General features: G+C 40.4%; 1 protein-coding gene across 2 annotated transcripts in view; it reads left to right on the top strand.

Annotated features, from left to right (window-relative positions):
- The window catches only part of COL15A1 (collagen type XV alpha 1 chain), a 118713-nt gene that overhangs the window by 64195 nt on the left and 37991 nt on the right, over nucleotides 1-16527 (top strand). For both annotated transcript variants that reach the window (XM_085051758.1, XM_085051759.1), the window contains 9 exons: nucleotides 9-71; nucleotides 2460-2495; nucleotides 3473-3625; nucleotides 7495-7563; nucleotides 10005-10043; nucleotides 12686-12721; nucleotides 13864-13926; nucleotides 14836-14871; nucleotides 14971-15054. In XM_085051758.1, coding sequence (XP_084907884.1) covers nucleotides 9-71; nucleotides 2460-2495; nucleotides 3473-3625; nucleotides 7495-7563; nucleotides 10005-10043; nucleotides 12686-12721; nucleotides 13864-13926; nucleotides 14836-14871; nucleotides 14971-15054 — 579 coding nt within the window. The remainder of the gene's footprint in view (nucleotides 1-8; nucleotides 72-2459; nucleotides 2496-3472; nucleotides 3626-7494; nucleotides 7564-10004; nucleotides 10044-12685; nucleotides 12722-13863; nucleotides 13927-14835; nucleotides 14872-14970; nucleotides 15055-16527) is intronic.

The following is a 16527-nucleotide window of genomic DNA, read 5'->3' as shown; positions in this document are numbered from 1 at the left end:
ATCTACAGGGTCCCCAAGGTCCTCCTGGCCGTGATGGAGTGGTTGGCCCACCAGGATGGAAGGGAGAAAAGGTAAATTAAATGTCTGTCTTGCTCCTACTCCAGTGGAAAATCTTTGTCAATTCTGGGCTGTAAAAATCATAAGTAGTTGTCCCTGCAACACAGTAGCGTCTGGCTTCAACATCTTTTAGTGAAATCCAGACACTAATGGCTTATTAGAACACATCTCAAAAGGCATACTCAGAAATCCAGAATTTCCTATTGGATACTGTCTCCTTTTCTGCAGCATGCAATATTTGACGTGCAACATGAACTACTCAGTTGTGATTTACCACTAAAAAGCCAGTCATGACTAGGCTCAGACAGGTGAGTCTGCAGGGAGAAAGAAAGAACTCCAGCTAGTCCAGCCTGGCACAGACTGATGACATATTATAAAACCGGTGAGAAGATCGTGAAGGAGTGTGGCTAGCACAGGCTTTTCCCATGAGAATTCTTCTTGTGTTTTATAAATAAAGATAAAGTTTGGATGTTATTAAAAACAGTGTCCCAAGATCTGGACGGTGCAGGCCTGGCCAATCAGGCCTAGGGGGAGGCTTCTGGCCGACCAATCTGGGTGACCTTTGAAAACTCTATATATATGATGAAATCAAAACAATAAAGGTCTGTCCTTCTTGCCACTGAGAACTGGTTCTTCTTTACTCTGCTAGCGGCTCAACAGCGACAAAGGAGCACAAACCATTTAATCTGGCAAACAGGAAACAAACTCATGGCCTACCCTGGCTGGACACCAGGTGCCCACCAAAGCTGTTCTACTGCTCCCCTCCTCAACTGGACAGGGAGAGAAAACATGATGAAAAGCTCATGGGTCAAGATGAGGACAGAGAGATCACTCAGCAATTACTGTTACAGGCTAAATAGACTAGACTTGGGGAAATTAATCTTATCTATTGCTAATCGGAACATTATTTTAAGCACCGTTTTTTTGCACTCCACTTCAAGAAGTATTTGGAGAAAACAAAGACAAAAACTATAGGACAATTTCATCCTCTAGTGAGCTTCTACAACACACTTCATACACAAGAACTTGAAAGTAAATTCCCAAGTGTACATTGTAAGTTCACACACTATAAGGGAAATGAAAAGGCAAGCCTTAAATGGCCAGAATATTGATTTATTTTTAACTCTGGAGGCTGAAGGTTCTGAGTTGTGATATCAAAAGCTTGAGGTTGGTAAAGTGCAACACACATGGGAACAGCAGCTATCCAGGCAGTGCAGTATGTGTGTTACAAAGCAGGCATCTGAAACCTGTGTCCATTGTGATCAGTGGTGTGTGTTTTACATGAGGAAGCCTAAGAACAGAAAGAAGTCTAGCTGAAGTAAACTGAACATGAATCACATATTAAAGAAAGAGACTGATGTGGAAAGGGAAGCAATCAGAAGAGAAATCAATTTTTTTTTAAAATAATAATCCTCAAAAAAATGAACAAACGTTTTGCCTCACTGTGTCTGTTTGCTACACTATGTATATTTGATAAAAGTTCAATTACAATTGAAGTACTATGTATTTGTACCTATTAAATACAGGTAAGTGTACTTTTCCATTTTTTTTTTCTGAAAACCTTGATTTAATTTATATTACAATGTCTGTTTTGATCATTATTCCAAATTAATCCAGAGAAGATTACAGGAAGAAACAACAGAATGCACTGAAAGTAAATTCAGTTTGTTCAGTGACATTTGGCATGGAGTTCCGCCATTGCTTTTAGGAAAGAAATTATAATTTTACTCCTGGTGCTTACTAATTTTTTTCAGATTTTACTCAAATAGTATTTCTTCTGAGTGAATAAGGACAGGATCTAGCCAATATAAAAATTAATTCCACTAGATTCAGAGCAATTTGAAAAAGAATTATTTGCATGCCATGTCATTCTGTCTATTCCATGAACTAGAAATGGAAAAAAAACAGTATGCAAGTAAAGTGTATAAAAGCAACTCTTGATAAAATCTTGATTGTTGCAGAGAAACCTTAAAATCTTTCTAGTCATCATATCCTGTGTTTGGAAAGGTGCCCTAGACAACCTGAGTGGGACCAGATTCCACTTCTTTATATCCCATGGCAATTTTGATATTTTTGTTTAGAAGCATGAGGATGTGACCTGCAATGTTTAATTCTGTGTGCTCCAAACCCTTAAAATCTGCAGCAATAATTGAAATACAAGATTGAGTCCTGTCAGGATACCAGGCCAAAGCTATTAATATGTTATTATAACTCCTGAATTACAGATAGTTTTCTTTTTCACTAAGAAGTCTGATGTTTCAGATGAAGGACTTCATGTAAAGGACATCAAATTAAACAACACAGAACTCTTTGGGCATTTTTGTTAAGGAAAAATACCATGAATGTTGTTTTGTTGCCTAATATTCTTATTCTAAGTATTTAGATTTTTTTTTTTTTTACAGGGTGATCAAGGTCTACCTGGTTCTGTTGGTCCAAAGGTAACAAAAAAGGCAATGTCTTTATAGAATGACAGTATCATTGTGATACAGCACATTACTGAAAAGGGCTGAGAAATCTCTAAGATTATTATTGTGTAGCCTAATAAAGTGGACAAATTGGCTTCTCAGTTGTCCAACATGCTTCTCTATGAAGCGTGGTGTAGTGGGTTAACCTTGGTTGGATGCTGTTCTCTCACTCCCCTTCCTAGCAGGACAGGGGAGAGAGAACAAGATGGAAAACAACATGTAGGTTGAGATAAGGCAGTTTATTAAAGCAAAAAGAAAGTGAAAGTTTGCGTCTGTATAAGCAAAGGCAAAAAAAGCTTTCCTATCTGAGCTGATGTCATATGGGATGGAATAACATAACCTTTTGGTTTATTTGGGTTTAGCCTCGTTGTGTTTAGCCTCCAGGATCTTGCACACTCCCAGCACCTCATGGAGGGGAGAGAATGTTAAAGAGACAGAGCTGATGCTGTGCCAGTGCTGCTCAGTAGCAGACAAAACACTGGAGTGTTATCAATACCCTTCCAGCTACCAATTCAAAGCACAGCACTGTGAGGGCTGATGTGGGAAAAACAAACTCCAGCTCAGCCAGAACCCACACATGTGACCAGCAGATTGAGAGAGGTGATACTCTGTCTCTACTCTGCCCTCATGAGAGCCCACCTGGACTACTGTGTCCAGCTCTGGGACCCCCAGCACAAGAAAGGGATGGACCTGTTGGAGCAAGTCTGGGGGAGTGCCATGAACATGATCAGTGGATGACCTCTTCCTGGACCTCTCCCTCTTCCTGTTCAAGGCCGGGTTGGATGTGGTGTTGACCAACCTGGTCTAGTAGAAGGTATCCCTGCTCATGGCAGAGGGATTGAAATCTTGATGAACTTTCCAACCCAAACCATTCTGTGATCTTATAAATCTACTTATTTGCCTCTGCTTAGGCATATTCAACATATCAATAGATTGACTTTTTATTTTAGGGTGATACTGGAGTCACTGGATCAATAGGCCCCAAAGGAGAAGCTGGCCCTATTGGGTCTCCCGGAAAACCTGGACCACCAGGACCTCCTGGGCCTCCTGGGCCCCCTGGACCTCCTGGACCACCAGGACTAAGTTACAGCTTGGGATTTGAGGTATTTTGCTATTCTGAAGTTTGTTGTAACTTTGGACATACTTCCTCCAGAGGAGAGACAGTGTGATCACCTATATATTTCATTGGTATTTAAGGCTGAATTGGTGACAGATAGAGTAATTAGTTCTAGATTGAAATTTGCCAAGGACTGACACATGTTGGTCATTTCTGACCTCATGGCCTTTTCTATTTAGAACAAAAATGTTATTAAGTGTTATTAAATGTTATTAAAAATATAAAATTTCAGATGCTACTTATCCTACTTCTTCAAATAATACATTCATCACTTTAAAACATGAGATCTGGCAAGCTCAAAATGAGTTTTATATGTTATATTAGAGCTACTCATTTGGATGATGTTGGAGCAGAAAGTGGCTTTGCAATACACAAAGGCAAGGGAAGAACACCCAGGTTCAAGAATTAGGGCTGCTGCTAATATTACCATCTTTGTGGAAGAGAGGTGGAGAAATTGTCAATATCAACATTCACATTTGTGTCTTCCTTTTATTTTTTTTTCCTTTTTTTCCATGCATTTTTTAATTCTTATTTAGCTGTTTGGCTTAGGAAAGTCTTTCCAGAGATTTTTATGTGATGGGATATAATAAAGTTTGCATAGTAACTCAGGGCAGTCTCATCAGAGAAGAATGTTTGACCAAAACTACTGGCCCTCTGTAGAACTGCTGCAGTCAAGTGGTGGTGTTTGAAAGATAGCAGTTTACTTACATGTTTCTTTTAGTATCTACCCCACCTCTTTTGTGTTTCTTTTCTTTGTAGATGCTTTGAGGTTATACAGGCATGACCACTAATGCTTGTTTAGATTTGCTTTCTGATGTATGACCAAATAATATTGTACTGTATGCACTACTGGTTATTAATCTCACTGATGTCAGTGAATTTCAATGGGCAAAAGCTCTCTCTAGAAATTCACAAGTTCTCAATTGCCAGCACTGAAATTGTTAGCAAGGAACAGCACCAGGTCTAAGCATACAAACAGTCCTTTGTCTTATCTTAGGCACACTACAAAGGCTGGTACAGAGTCTCCCTTGAATAAATATCTAGTTGTCTCAGAATGAGTTAAGGACCACTGGCAAGTCACATCTTCATCCCAGGCCTGGTAGGAGTTTTAGCCCAGAATGATGGCTTCTCTGACTTACAGTCATCTTCTGTGACCTGTGAGGGCCCATTCTTAAGACATTCTCCACTTTTCCCCATTTGCACTATTTCACTAGAAGGCAACATGGCCTGATTATGTCACTAAAGAGTCCTCCTGCAATTGGATGCTTAGGATCCAACTCTGCCACTAAGTCTCAGAGGAGGAAACTTAGCGGATTGGGCAGGAGAGAGTGAAAACTGGGAGTCCCCACGTTTATGGATGCAAACACAGAAGGAACTGAGCTCTAACTGCAGTAGAAGTATCTTGACTGGCTTCATCTTAAACTTTATCATCTATTCCAAACAAAATTGGCATGATTGTCGTTTCCCTGAGAGGATTACTAATGTAAACAGGCTTGCTAGCTGTAGTTGATCTTTTGGATGCCCACCCCTGCCATCTGTTGAGGCAGCACCATGGTCTGACAGTTTGTTAGGGTGACACTACCTTTTCGTTGGCAGTCTGTTTATTGCTGTAAGGCTGTTTCTGCAAAACACTCCTGTTAGCACTTGTTAGCATCTGTGATCAGCTATGTGCAAAAACCAAATGGCATGGTGTTTGCTGGCACTTATGCTTGCCAAAAGAACAGTTTGAGCTGCAGAAGGTACCTGGTAAACCCATTTAAAACATGCAGATGTCAAAAGAGATGATGTGTCATTTAAAGCAGGCATCAAGCGCTCCCTTAAAGGGAAAAACAGACTGGCACAGTGCAATCAAGAGAAAGGACCCAGAAACACATTTTGTGGTTTACCCTAAGCAGTGAGCATTTGGTTAAACAGGCCAAAGAGAATATGAGGGGATTCTCTGTTGGTATTTGATACACTGATATTCGATGGAGGAGCAGAATGAAAGTGAATAACATTCAGTCAATCTCAGGTGAAGTTGCATGAAAGGTCTCTCACCTTGGTCCCCCAAAAGGAAGGATCTGATTCCAGCTGTGCATTCCTTCTGCTTCTCTTACTCTTGTGGAGTTGGCAGAAAAGGTCAAAAGAACAAGATCTCTCTTTTTTAGTAGAGTCAGTCAGACAATGTTTTCCATACCTTCGGCATTAAGCTGTCATTCAATAGTAGCTGAAGGTCATCTAGTTGGTGTCTCATGCTTTTTCTTACACCATCTCCTGAGTGCATCCCACCTGTGCTAACCTGAGCCATTTCAAGTCCCTGACTGGCAGAAGGCTAAGTAGGCCAGGATTATTGGTCCTCTAAACATGGTCAGCTGACACAAGGGCTTGTTCTCACTAGGAGGTGGCGATTCTCCTTTGCCCCTGTCCCTTCTCCTGTGTACAGACATTCCTGGCACCTGCCTGCCCTTCACATGCACTAACATTAAGTATTCCACCAATTCTTCCACAAGCCAATTTAATTCACTAAAATTTTAGAGAACACTCTCACCCCAAAAGTCATTTTAGTCATCTAAAGGAAAATGAAGGGATTGAACACATGATGCTGATGTCAAAAATGAAGGCTGCGTGGCTGTAAGCAGCGAAGTGGAACAAAGAAAGATTAAGATTTTCCCTTTTCAGAAAAAAGAAACAATTAAGCCAGCACAGCTGCAACTAAAACTGAAGCTAAAAGCAATTGAACATTTCACTGCTGACATGGTTCATCCAGATGTTTTGAAGCACAGTCTGACTTGTTTAGACTGGTCATAATCCAAGGGATAGGAGCATGACATGGATGGCACTGGGGCTGAAACAAGCAATTATGACAGCCTGCAATTTTATTTCTTTGCTGCTTTGGAACTGGCAACTCCTGCTTCTGCCGTGGATCTGTAAAGTTGAAGAATGATGGAAGCTGGAGGGAGGTTGCTTCTTTCTGTGTAGTTTCCTTTTAAACTGCTAAAAAATCTCCATGGAAAATATGGAGGCTTCACTCAAGGACTCCCACTACACAGAGACTTATTTCTGAAGTCAGCAGAGGGAAATGGAAATGGACAGTGGGCTGGAGCAAATGACCTATAAGATAAGCCTCAGGGAACTGAGCTTGCTTAGTGTGGAGAACACTTAACCTTCATCTCTAGAAGGTTCCAAGGCCTGAGGGGACGAAGTCCTAAACAACCTGATGGGAAATCAGTGGTGACACTGCTTTTGACAGGAGGGGCTGGGCAGCCTCTGAGATCTCCTTCAACATAATTAATTCTACAACTTGACGGTGCAATTTTTTTTCTGCTCAATTTCAGTAAGCAGTATTGTAAGAAGGAGTTCAACATTCAACTGTGAGAACTAGGAAGGACCTTTATTTGGGAAAAACAATTGCTGCTCTTAACAAACTGTTTGCAAGTTCTCCCTACCATATATCAGTTCTGCTAACCCATACTAGTCATAGTGTTTCTATAGGTGGGTGGCAGGTAAATGCTAAACAGAAAAATACTGCTTAAAATTGTGCTTAAACACAGTGCATAATGTTGCACTTCTGCCAGATGCTGTTCAGCCTGAAATGCTGAAGCAATGGTGTCAAGTTCGCAAGATAGTAAAAAGAAGAGTTTCTGTAAGGAAGACCAACATGTTTTTATCACATCTGAGTAGAGCCTATCTCAAGATCATCCATTTTTCTCAAAAAAACAGTCAATGAGAAAAGATAATTTTCTGAACACAAAAATATTTGTGTTCAGTATGCTTCCAGGTTTTACAGAACTTCAGAAAATAGAGCAGTTGAAAAAAAAGAAAAATAAAAAAAGAGATAAATTCTTAAATTGTGTAGCATTTTTTCTCTTCCATTAGGACATGGAAGGATCAGGTAGCATCAACCTGTTAAGTGTATCAAGAATTCCAGGATCGAGGGGGCCAAAGGTAAGTGGATGTTTTGGGGGAGGAGAGTGTAATTTGTTGTTGGGTTGTTGGTTTGGTTTGGTTTGTTCTGGGGTTTTTCAAAACAAAAGTGTCCTCCTTTCTGCTTTTTGGATACATATAGCCCGAGTCAAGCATAGGTTGAGAATCACTACATTGAACTGGACTCACTTGCCCTGGAATGCTATTACAATGATTGTGTCCTCCAAAGAATCTGAATGGTATTTCTGTGAAACCTCATTAGCTAATGATTTTTAGATTCTGCTCTAATATGTTTTTGAGATATTAAGGGGTGAAATAAGGGTTTTCATGTTATCTGGCTCTCTATTTCTTCTTTCACCCTAATAGATTCCCTTCTTTCATACGATAGTGAATCATCACATATATGAAGTTGAAACTGAAATGTTATAGTTTGACAATCAAGTGTGTGTAATCTGACATACCACTTTCAAACTAAAAAATTTTTCCCAGTAGTTAGCAAGCAATGTCACAGGCAAAGGGATGCTTTTTTCTCCATCAGTGTGTCTCAGGACATCTTTTGCTTGTGTGGGCCACTTAAATCATCAACTAGGAAATATGGGAATAAAATATATCAGTACCTACCAGATAATTTGGATTTATTGTCATTCTTAACAATAGGAGGTCCAGTGGTTTAGTCTGGCAACAAAAGGAGACAAAGGCACGATCCAGTAGCTGCTTATGAGTCTCTGACGGGCAACTGCAAATACAATTAAGCCAAACTGTTCCTTGCAGTGCCAGATGCTGCAACTAGAGACAGTGGTCACAATTTACAGCTTGAGATGCTCAGGCTAAGCCTTAGGAGAAGGCTGTTCATTAGGAGGTTGGTTGCAGAACTGGGGCAATTTGCCTAGGGAGGTTGCAGAAGATCTGATCTTGAAGTCATTGAGACTTTCCTGGACGGAGACATGACTGACCTGACCTGAAGCTGGTGACATTTCTGCTTTGAGGGGGTAATTGGATTAGATGGCCTCCACAGGCCTGTAAAGTCCTCTTTCTATGACTCCAGGGATCATCAGAAACCAACTGAACACTGGAGGCAGGAGTGACTTTGAGCTGCTCTTTGCTGTGTTGGTTTAAAGTACTGGTGACTGTGAGTCACTGGCATTACAGCTGACTCAATTTGATGGCTTAGAGAATTTTGCCCCCCTCTTCTGTCTTTTCCTAAATACTAAAAAGGGGCACAAAAGATACAGTTACAAAAATAAGTATTGAATTTGTTAGCTGAAATAAGGAGGTGTCTAAAACTAGGACCAAAACTGTGCATTCTGACCTGCCTTAGTCACAGCCTTATTCTCACCTTTGGTTTTATAACAGGCATTGTTTCCAAGTCACTCAGCTATAAATATTTGAAAAATGTCTTGTTGCAGTTGAACAAAATTTTCCTGTTAACTGCTTAATTACTCTGCAAAGTTTGAGTCAGTAAAGAAGGAAGATGAAAAAAAGAAGATAAGAGAAATAAGAATTACTCAATAATCATGAAAATGCTTTTACATACTTACTGGTACTGCATTATGAGGCATTTACACTTATCACAACTCCAGAGTACCCAGTGGTGTTTAGGTGAAAACAGCATATCTGCTTCTAAGTGGGCTGTAACTCAAAACAGCTGCTAGGAAATAAATTACATTTATTGGCTCTCCCTTTGTATCTATTGCAGTTTTTATTAATCTTCTATCAGAAAGTAGTGGTGTGTTTTGAAGAAGAAATGACAAATTCACTTTTTCTGATGGCTCAGCTTGCATTTCCAGAGTTTCTGTTCTCTTTCTTCCACAGATCAGTGTAAAGTTTCATTGGTGTTTTCTCATTATTTAGCATTAGTGTATATTAGCATCTTCATATTCCAGATAAAGACAACTCAGTTAGTCTGTCGAATTCCTTTTCCATTCAACTTTCTGAAATGAGTAATAATGGACTGTTGTCCATTTTACCATCAAATCGTCATAATTGTACTTTACAGCTGATGTCACCATATAGAGACAAGAGAGGAATTTGAATTTCCAAATGTTTCTTGAAAGAAACACTTTGGGAAACTGCCTTTAAACTTAGCCAGACTGCATTGCCTCTAAATTGGTAAGATATCTGAATTTTATCCAAGAAGGCAAATTAATTGAAAGCAATCCCTTGCAACAAATGCACTTGATTAACTTTATTTCTAATATTTTTAAAAAATACATTCAATATGAAGTGACAACACTAAAGCTGTCTTTGTAAGAAGCAGAAATCTTTAGTTCTTTGCATGATGACATAGAAGAGTAGGCGTTATTTATCAGAACAATGCTTACCTTTTATTATTCTCTGATTATACTACAGGTCTCCAAGATTGTTTTTGTAACCGTTTTGGTTATGAATTTGGGGTTTTTTCTGAGAAAATTTATTATGACATGCTATGTGGATTTACCAGTAAATTCAGTGCATTTTTATAGGGTTCTGCAGGAAGACAGCGTGGACCATTAGGACCAAAGGTACAAACGCTTGAAAACTAACCTATATTGCTCTGGCATATATTTTTTATAATTATTTTATTTCTGTATCCCCAGAATTTGCCTGAACATAACAGCTTTCATTAAAGATTCATTAAGTGTGGGACAAATTTTGTTCCCATTTACACTGGGTGTCAACCCAGAATGTGTATTATTAGAATTATTTCATATCCAACCAGAGCGGTGAGTAAATACTAACTGGGCCATTACATTCCACGGCATTTTTGTGTAATTTTTTAGGACATTTGGCAATTTCTCTCTGTTGCTCATTTATACATCATTCTGGTTTCCAAGAGGTTACATGTATGCTGTTGAAAGAGAAGTGCATTGAGGAGGCCTCTGATCCCTCTGCATGAGGAGGCCTTCTCATCCCAGAAAGTGATAGGAAAACATTCTGGAAGGTGCTGAGGGAAAGAAGAGGGGAGTGATGACTGCTTTACCTTGGTTTTGATTTGAGCTCAGAAGTGACTGAATTTTTCCACTTTGATGTTCCTATTGGTTATGCAACCCGTGAGTTAAAAATGGAGAGATGAAAAATCCTGGAAGAAAAGGGCACATTCACAGAATGGGTCCTTAGGAAGAGGCTTTTCCTATTCCTACGTTAAGCTCGAGTACCACTCAGGTTAATAGTACGGCATGACAGCATCTTAAAGGTGAAGTTAAAGAAACCCAAAGTTTTCATTGCCATGGGAAATGACAGTAGCATTGAAAGAGGAGGAAATGGAAGACAGGAGGTGGTGGTCCCCATCCTCTCTCCCTGAAATTTTCTCCTAAACTTAACACCTAGCACTAAGCACTGGCTGCTGATTGCCAGCAATAACTGCATTCACCTGATTCACTGGACAACAGCCACCAAAGATCTGACCAGCCCCCTCCGTCTAGAGTCTGTAGAGCTCAGCTTCTAGGGCTGAAAAAAAATCCCTCCTTTTGGTACTACTCCTATTAATGCTGGAGCACATTACTTATGAGTGAAAAAAAATCACAATTTGCACAACATGTGTTGGCGAGTGATACTGCAACAGACTGGCAAGAATAGATGTGCTCTCACATGATTCTGCTCTGTGCACATGAGTAGGTGCTGAGTCTCCACACTGAAAATATATTTTTTGTTAAGAATTTATTGTCCGCCCTTAGCTAGAAATTTTGTTTCTAAAAATGCTTCTTCACAAGGATTTCAGAAATTGAGATATCATCATTCCTAGGATTTAGGAACTGGGCTGAAGCTGAAAAGATACTCATAAACCTTGTCCAGAGACTTGACCCTCAGCTTGGTTTAATCTTGAGTCATTCATCCCCAAGATACAGCAAAACAGAAAGGAGCATGCTATTGCCTGGCATCTTCCAAAACCAGGTACACTACAGCAAAATTAATACAAAGTGGTTATAATACACTATCATTCTCATGGGCATGAATTTTACACCCACTTTTCATAATTATAAATTACTTCACTAGGCAACAGTGGCAAAATACAACAACCACCCACTTCCAAAAACCAAGAGCTAATGCATCATGAGCAATTGAAGGTATAGTTCTGTTTCATGCATCCTTCATCCATCAAATACCCCAAACAAGTTATAGCTGTTAAAGACCTGCTATGATCAATTTTCCCTCTTTTTTAGCAAGGAAGCATAGATCCAAATTCTTCTTTCACCTTTATTATTATGAAAAGCTGTTTTCATTAAAAAACAGTCTACAGTCTTCATGCACTCTTGAATGTAAGTGTCGCTGTTGAGCCGCTAGCAGAGTAAGAAGGCCTGGGTTCAAAAGGTGGCATCCAGAAGAAGATTTTATTATTTAATTGCATCTTATATAGACTTTTCAAAGGTCACCTGGATTGGTCAGTTCGAAGCCTCCCCCTAGGCCTGGTTGGCCAGGCCTGAACTGTCCACATCCGAGAAACTGTTTTTAATAACATCCAAACTTTATCTTTGTTTATAAAACACAGGAAGAAGAGAGAAAGAGTTCCCATGGGAAAGGTCTGTGCTAGCCACATATAAGAGCTCCCAAAAAGCAGTAAACATAAACATTATGTTTGAGGCAATGGCTAATTCATTCTCTATCTCCAGTGAAATAAATTAAATTGGATGTTCTCTGTCTGATACAAAATCGAGGAACCACGTCTACTTAGGGCTAAAATCCTGCAGAATCAGTCCCAAAGGTGGAACAGTGCAGTGTTCATTATTTCACTTGTTTGACATAGTGCCTGGGTAGGTGGAGAGAGCAGCAGTGTGGGAGAACTGAGTTAGCTGTTTGGAAGGAAGATGGTGAGCCCTTTGCAGGAGCATGAGGTCATGGCTGCATTGGTAGATCTGGGGAATATTACCATGTGCTGATTTCAGACATCAAAATGAGGATGCAGGCATGTGGCTTGGTGGATGCTTAGCAAATATAATGAGTCGTAACCACAAACTATTTAGATGTGGGTGGCAACCAGGTGGTTAAAATCCCAGAACCAAATCCCAAATGTATGCCAAGCATCATTTTACCAAAAACATGCCATATTTTTGCTAATCATTTTACTCCGTTTGGTTCCTTCATTTTTAAGGAAATTAACATACATGTTTTAAAATCTTGCAATTACTGCTCACTTTAATACTTGAGCCCTACTCTGTCTCTGTTTCAGGGAGAAAGAGGCAACATTGGTCCACCAGGTTCAAAGGTGGGAAGTTTATTTCTGATCTAAAACCTCAGTAATTTCTTCCCTCAGTTTCCTTTCATCTGTTAATGCACTTAGGCGATAATGAACATTCCTTGTTCTGTCAGCATATTAAAGCCCAGGATGGCTTCTCTGTGGAAACAAACCCCTTTCTCTGCTGAATTGTGAGTATCAGGAGTCAGTGTAACCTGGTGCTTAAGACTTCTGCTTAAAATGTAGTTAAAATTGCATCTAAAAGGTATGTGTTTAAAATTAAATCTCTTAGGGTGGTACTGTCTACTGTTAAAACCCAAAAATATTTTCTTGAAGCAGAGCAAAAAATGAGAATCAAAACAGTACTTTACAAAAAACAAAACAAAACAACCAAATAAATTTTAAAAACCCTCAAAGCCAAACAAAACAAAACAAACAACAACAAAAGAACCCACCAAAAACCCCCCACCAAACAAACAAGCTGACAAACAAAAAAATGGCCCTACTGTTAAAACAAAACAGGGATAATTGGGCCCTTGGATGAATCAGTAGGCTGCTCTGTGTCATTTCCTTCGCTTTTTCATATGACACAGAGAAAAACAGATGCAAAAAGTGTAGCTCCACAGTTTATCTGATCCTTTAAGAATATAGAGCCTTCTTTTATCCCTTTTTTTGGGGGCAAACTGCATCATCATTACTGCTTCTGTTTTTCCCACAGAACAGAGCAGCTGTCAGATTCCAGCAGTCATATACAGTCCTGTATTAAACTACAGCAGGGGCTGCTTTTTGCCCCACATGCTGTCCAATGCCAATGTCTCCAGCCCTTCTCTTCGTCCAGCTTGATAGTCACTTAGCTGGAAGGTGGAAATAATTCATCAAATGTATTTGGGAGGAAAGCAGCAAAATTCACCCTTTTGCTAAGCAGGGGTGGAAGCAGTGAAGAATGATTTAAGCTTCATGAAAAAAAGCCTGCAAACCTGCTCTGGAGAGGGGGAAAGAGCAGAAGGAATGGAGAGAGCAGATGACTAATGAGATAATAAGCCTCCCCCAAACCTGCCCACCAGCCTACTCTGAATCATGTCCCTCCCCAACGGCAGCCTCCTTGAATGAAACTGAGCTTGCATGAAATTGAGTGCAGTCTAGAGAGAATAACAGTGTATTTGTTGTGGCAGGGAATGCCAGGCACAGATGGAAAACCAGGCTTTCCTGGCATTACTGGACATCCTGGTGGAGTGGTGAGTAGGGTTATCATAATCTGCAATCACCTAACACATTCTGGCTCCCAAACATTCCACTTAAGGATCAGTAGGAGCCCTACCAGTACTTGCTAGCAGAGTGTGAGGAGCTGGGGCTGTGTTTGTCCTTCTTAACCTGGAGCAGTAACCTCAGACACCAAGCAGCAGAGCAGGGTGTCCCTTGCCTGTGCCTCCGTCATGAGTCAGCAGTGATACAGGCATCTCCAGAGGCTAGTTCTGATTCCTCGATGCCCCTTCTGCTTTTAATTATTCAGAAATCAGCTCTGCTTTTAATTAGAGGAAAGCCAGCCGGCTCCTAGGTGATTTTAATGTATTTCTCATGCCTAAGACCCTCGAGGATTACAGTGTGCTTTGCTTGGGGAGTCCCACGGCTCGTCCCCTGGCGCCTTCCTCTCACTTGTGCCAGACTAACTGTCTGTATTCCCAGCACGGGGAGTTCTATCGAGGGGCTGATCAAGTCTAGAAATAAGCTGCCTGAAAGATGACAGTTTAGCTCGTCTGTCTTCTCCTGTCTGGTCCCCTGGGAAATCCTGGACACAACTGATGTGGTTGATGCCAGAAGAGGACAGCACAGTCAGGGATGGCTGATTTCAGTGCAGTGAAAGAAAGGTTCACTGAATTAATTTCCAGCTAATTAAATGTTTTATGCCCATTTGCTTCTAGTCATCTGTGAACTATGTCAAAATTTTGGGGAAATACTTTTAAACATCAAATCCTCAGAAGATCTGAGTTGAAACCCGTTGGCCCCATGTGTGATTTGGGAGAGCTGGGAATTGATCGTTCTGTACATGCAATTCACTGTTGTGCTTTTTGTGAAGCAAGGAAAAGCACATTTCATAATTTTCCCTTTTTAATCACTTATGCTCATTTTTTTATTATCACCTGCAGGGTCCAAAAGGGGAGAAGGGTGACCCAGGACCTCGGGTGAGATTGTGTGGATTTCATTCTTTAAAAAAAATCTATGTGAAATGTAGCACTTAGTATATGGGTTTTCCACATACAATGCTAATGCTTTTGAAACAGGGTGAACCAGGACAGGATGGGAACAGTATTGTGGGACCCCCCGGACCACCAGGACCACCAGGTCCAGTCGTAGCAATACCTGAGGTAAGTGTGTACATCAAGCATTGGGGTCTGTAACTCCTTTTACAAAGAGAAGGGCACAAGAGGTTACCACACTGGCAATTCTGCTGCTCATATTTGGGTCATAAGTCTACTCCTCAAAACAAAAGAATCTCAATATGTCTCTATCAAATGGATATGTTTTGGAAATATTAGATTGGAAGAAAGTGGGTAAAGAGCTTACCTGCAAGAATTATGAGGTCGTATTGGGCACCTCTCACAAACTTTAGGTGATTCTGCAGGACTTGTGAAAATCAAATAAAAATCAACAAAGAAATACAAAACTGGGAATATTTAACAAAGCAAAGCACCCAAGGCACAGCAGTATGTGGGGGAGAGACATTTCCTGACAGTTGTCCACTACACAAACCAGAGCACTGACTCCGTTGTGAAAGCAACAAAGGGTAAAATACTAGAAGGTCATAAAAATTCTCCAGTATACTTTAGATGCAGGTGTATTTTCAGTTAGTTTTGCTGTGTGTGCATCAGCCTTTGCAAAAACAGTGCTATTAGCAGTAGTGAAAGCTGGAGATTAGGATGAATCCTGTTTGGAGCTGACAACAAAAATCCTAGTAGGTGGCTTGGTATGACATTAAGATCTGGAGGAGCTGTGAGGGGCTGCAGGAAACTTCAGCTCTGAGAGGTGGAGGAGTCTAAAACAGCCAGATTAGTCCATAAGAATGGATATAAGAGCAATAAGGAGTACTTTGTAATTGCAAGAGAAAATGCCCAGCTGAGAAATCTGTGTTAGGGGGAGCTTAGCACTAACATTATCATAAAGCTGAACTACGCATAACCTTTTTTGACTGAAACAACTAGGCTTTCACTTAGGCTTCTGCTATGGATAGCAAATACAGCATTAATTGGCATCCCATGGGCTGCATCACCCATCCCAACAGAACTGTTTTTTTCTTTACTGAAATTACTGGGAATCCATGCAGAATTTGAGGATCTTGGATCCTGAGGCTTGGATGAGCAGAATTACAGATTCACAGAAATGCTGGCTGTCTGAAGATCTTGTTCAAAGTCCTGCTCATAATGGGACTGTCACCAGCTCTACACTTCATCAGAATTCTGTTGGGGTTTCTGGGGAACTGTTCCATAACTGTGATAGAAATGCTGATGTAAAATTCATATTCTTTCTCACAGCCAAGCCATGGTGCCACTGTGGGGCCTTAACTGTTATCAGTGACCTAATAGCTCTGTTTGCAGTAATAATGAGCCTCAATGTGTTGTTACATAGCTCATTTATACTTGAAAAAACACTGTGATATCCTCAGAGGGAGGACAGTATGTAAAAGAAATGTAAGAAGATTACTGAAGCTGACATAAACTAGTTTGCTGGAGGCTGCATGGCTCCCTACATGTGATAGTCACAGTCCACACATCTGTCTAACATGTAGCTATGTCTGAAGAAACCTAATGTTCATCCTCTGAACTGTCCAGACCCCCTGCACT

The sequence above is a fragment of the Lichenostomus cassidix genome, chromosome 2 (assembly GCF_008360975.1).
Source record: "Lichenostomus cassidix isolate B80296 chromosome 2, HeHo_3.0, whole genome shotgun sequence".
Lineage (NCBI taxonomy): Eukaryota > Metazoa > Chordata > Aves > Passeriformes > Meliphagidae > Lichenostomus > Lichenostomus cassidix.
Note: the sequence above shows the minus strand (reverse complement) of the source record. Positions and strands in the feature narration are given on the sequence as shown.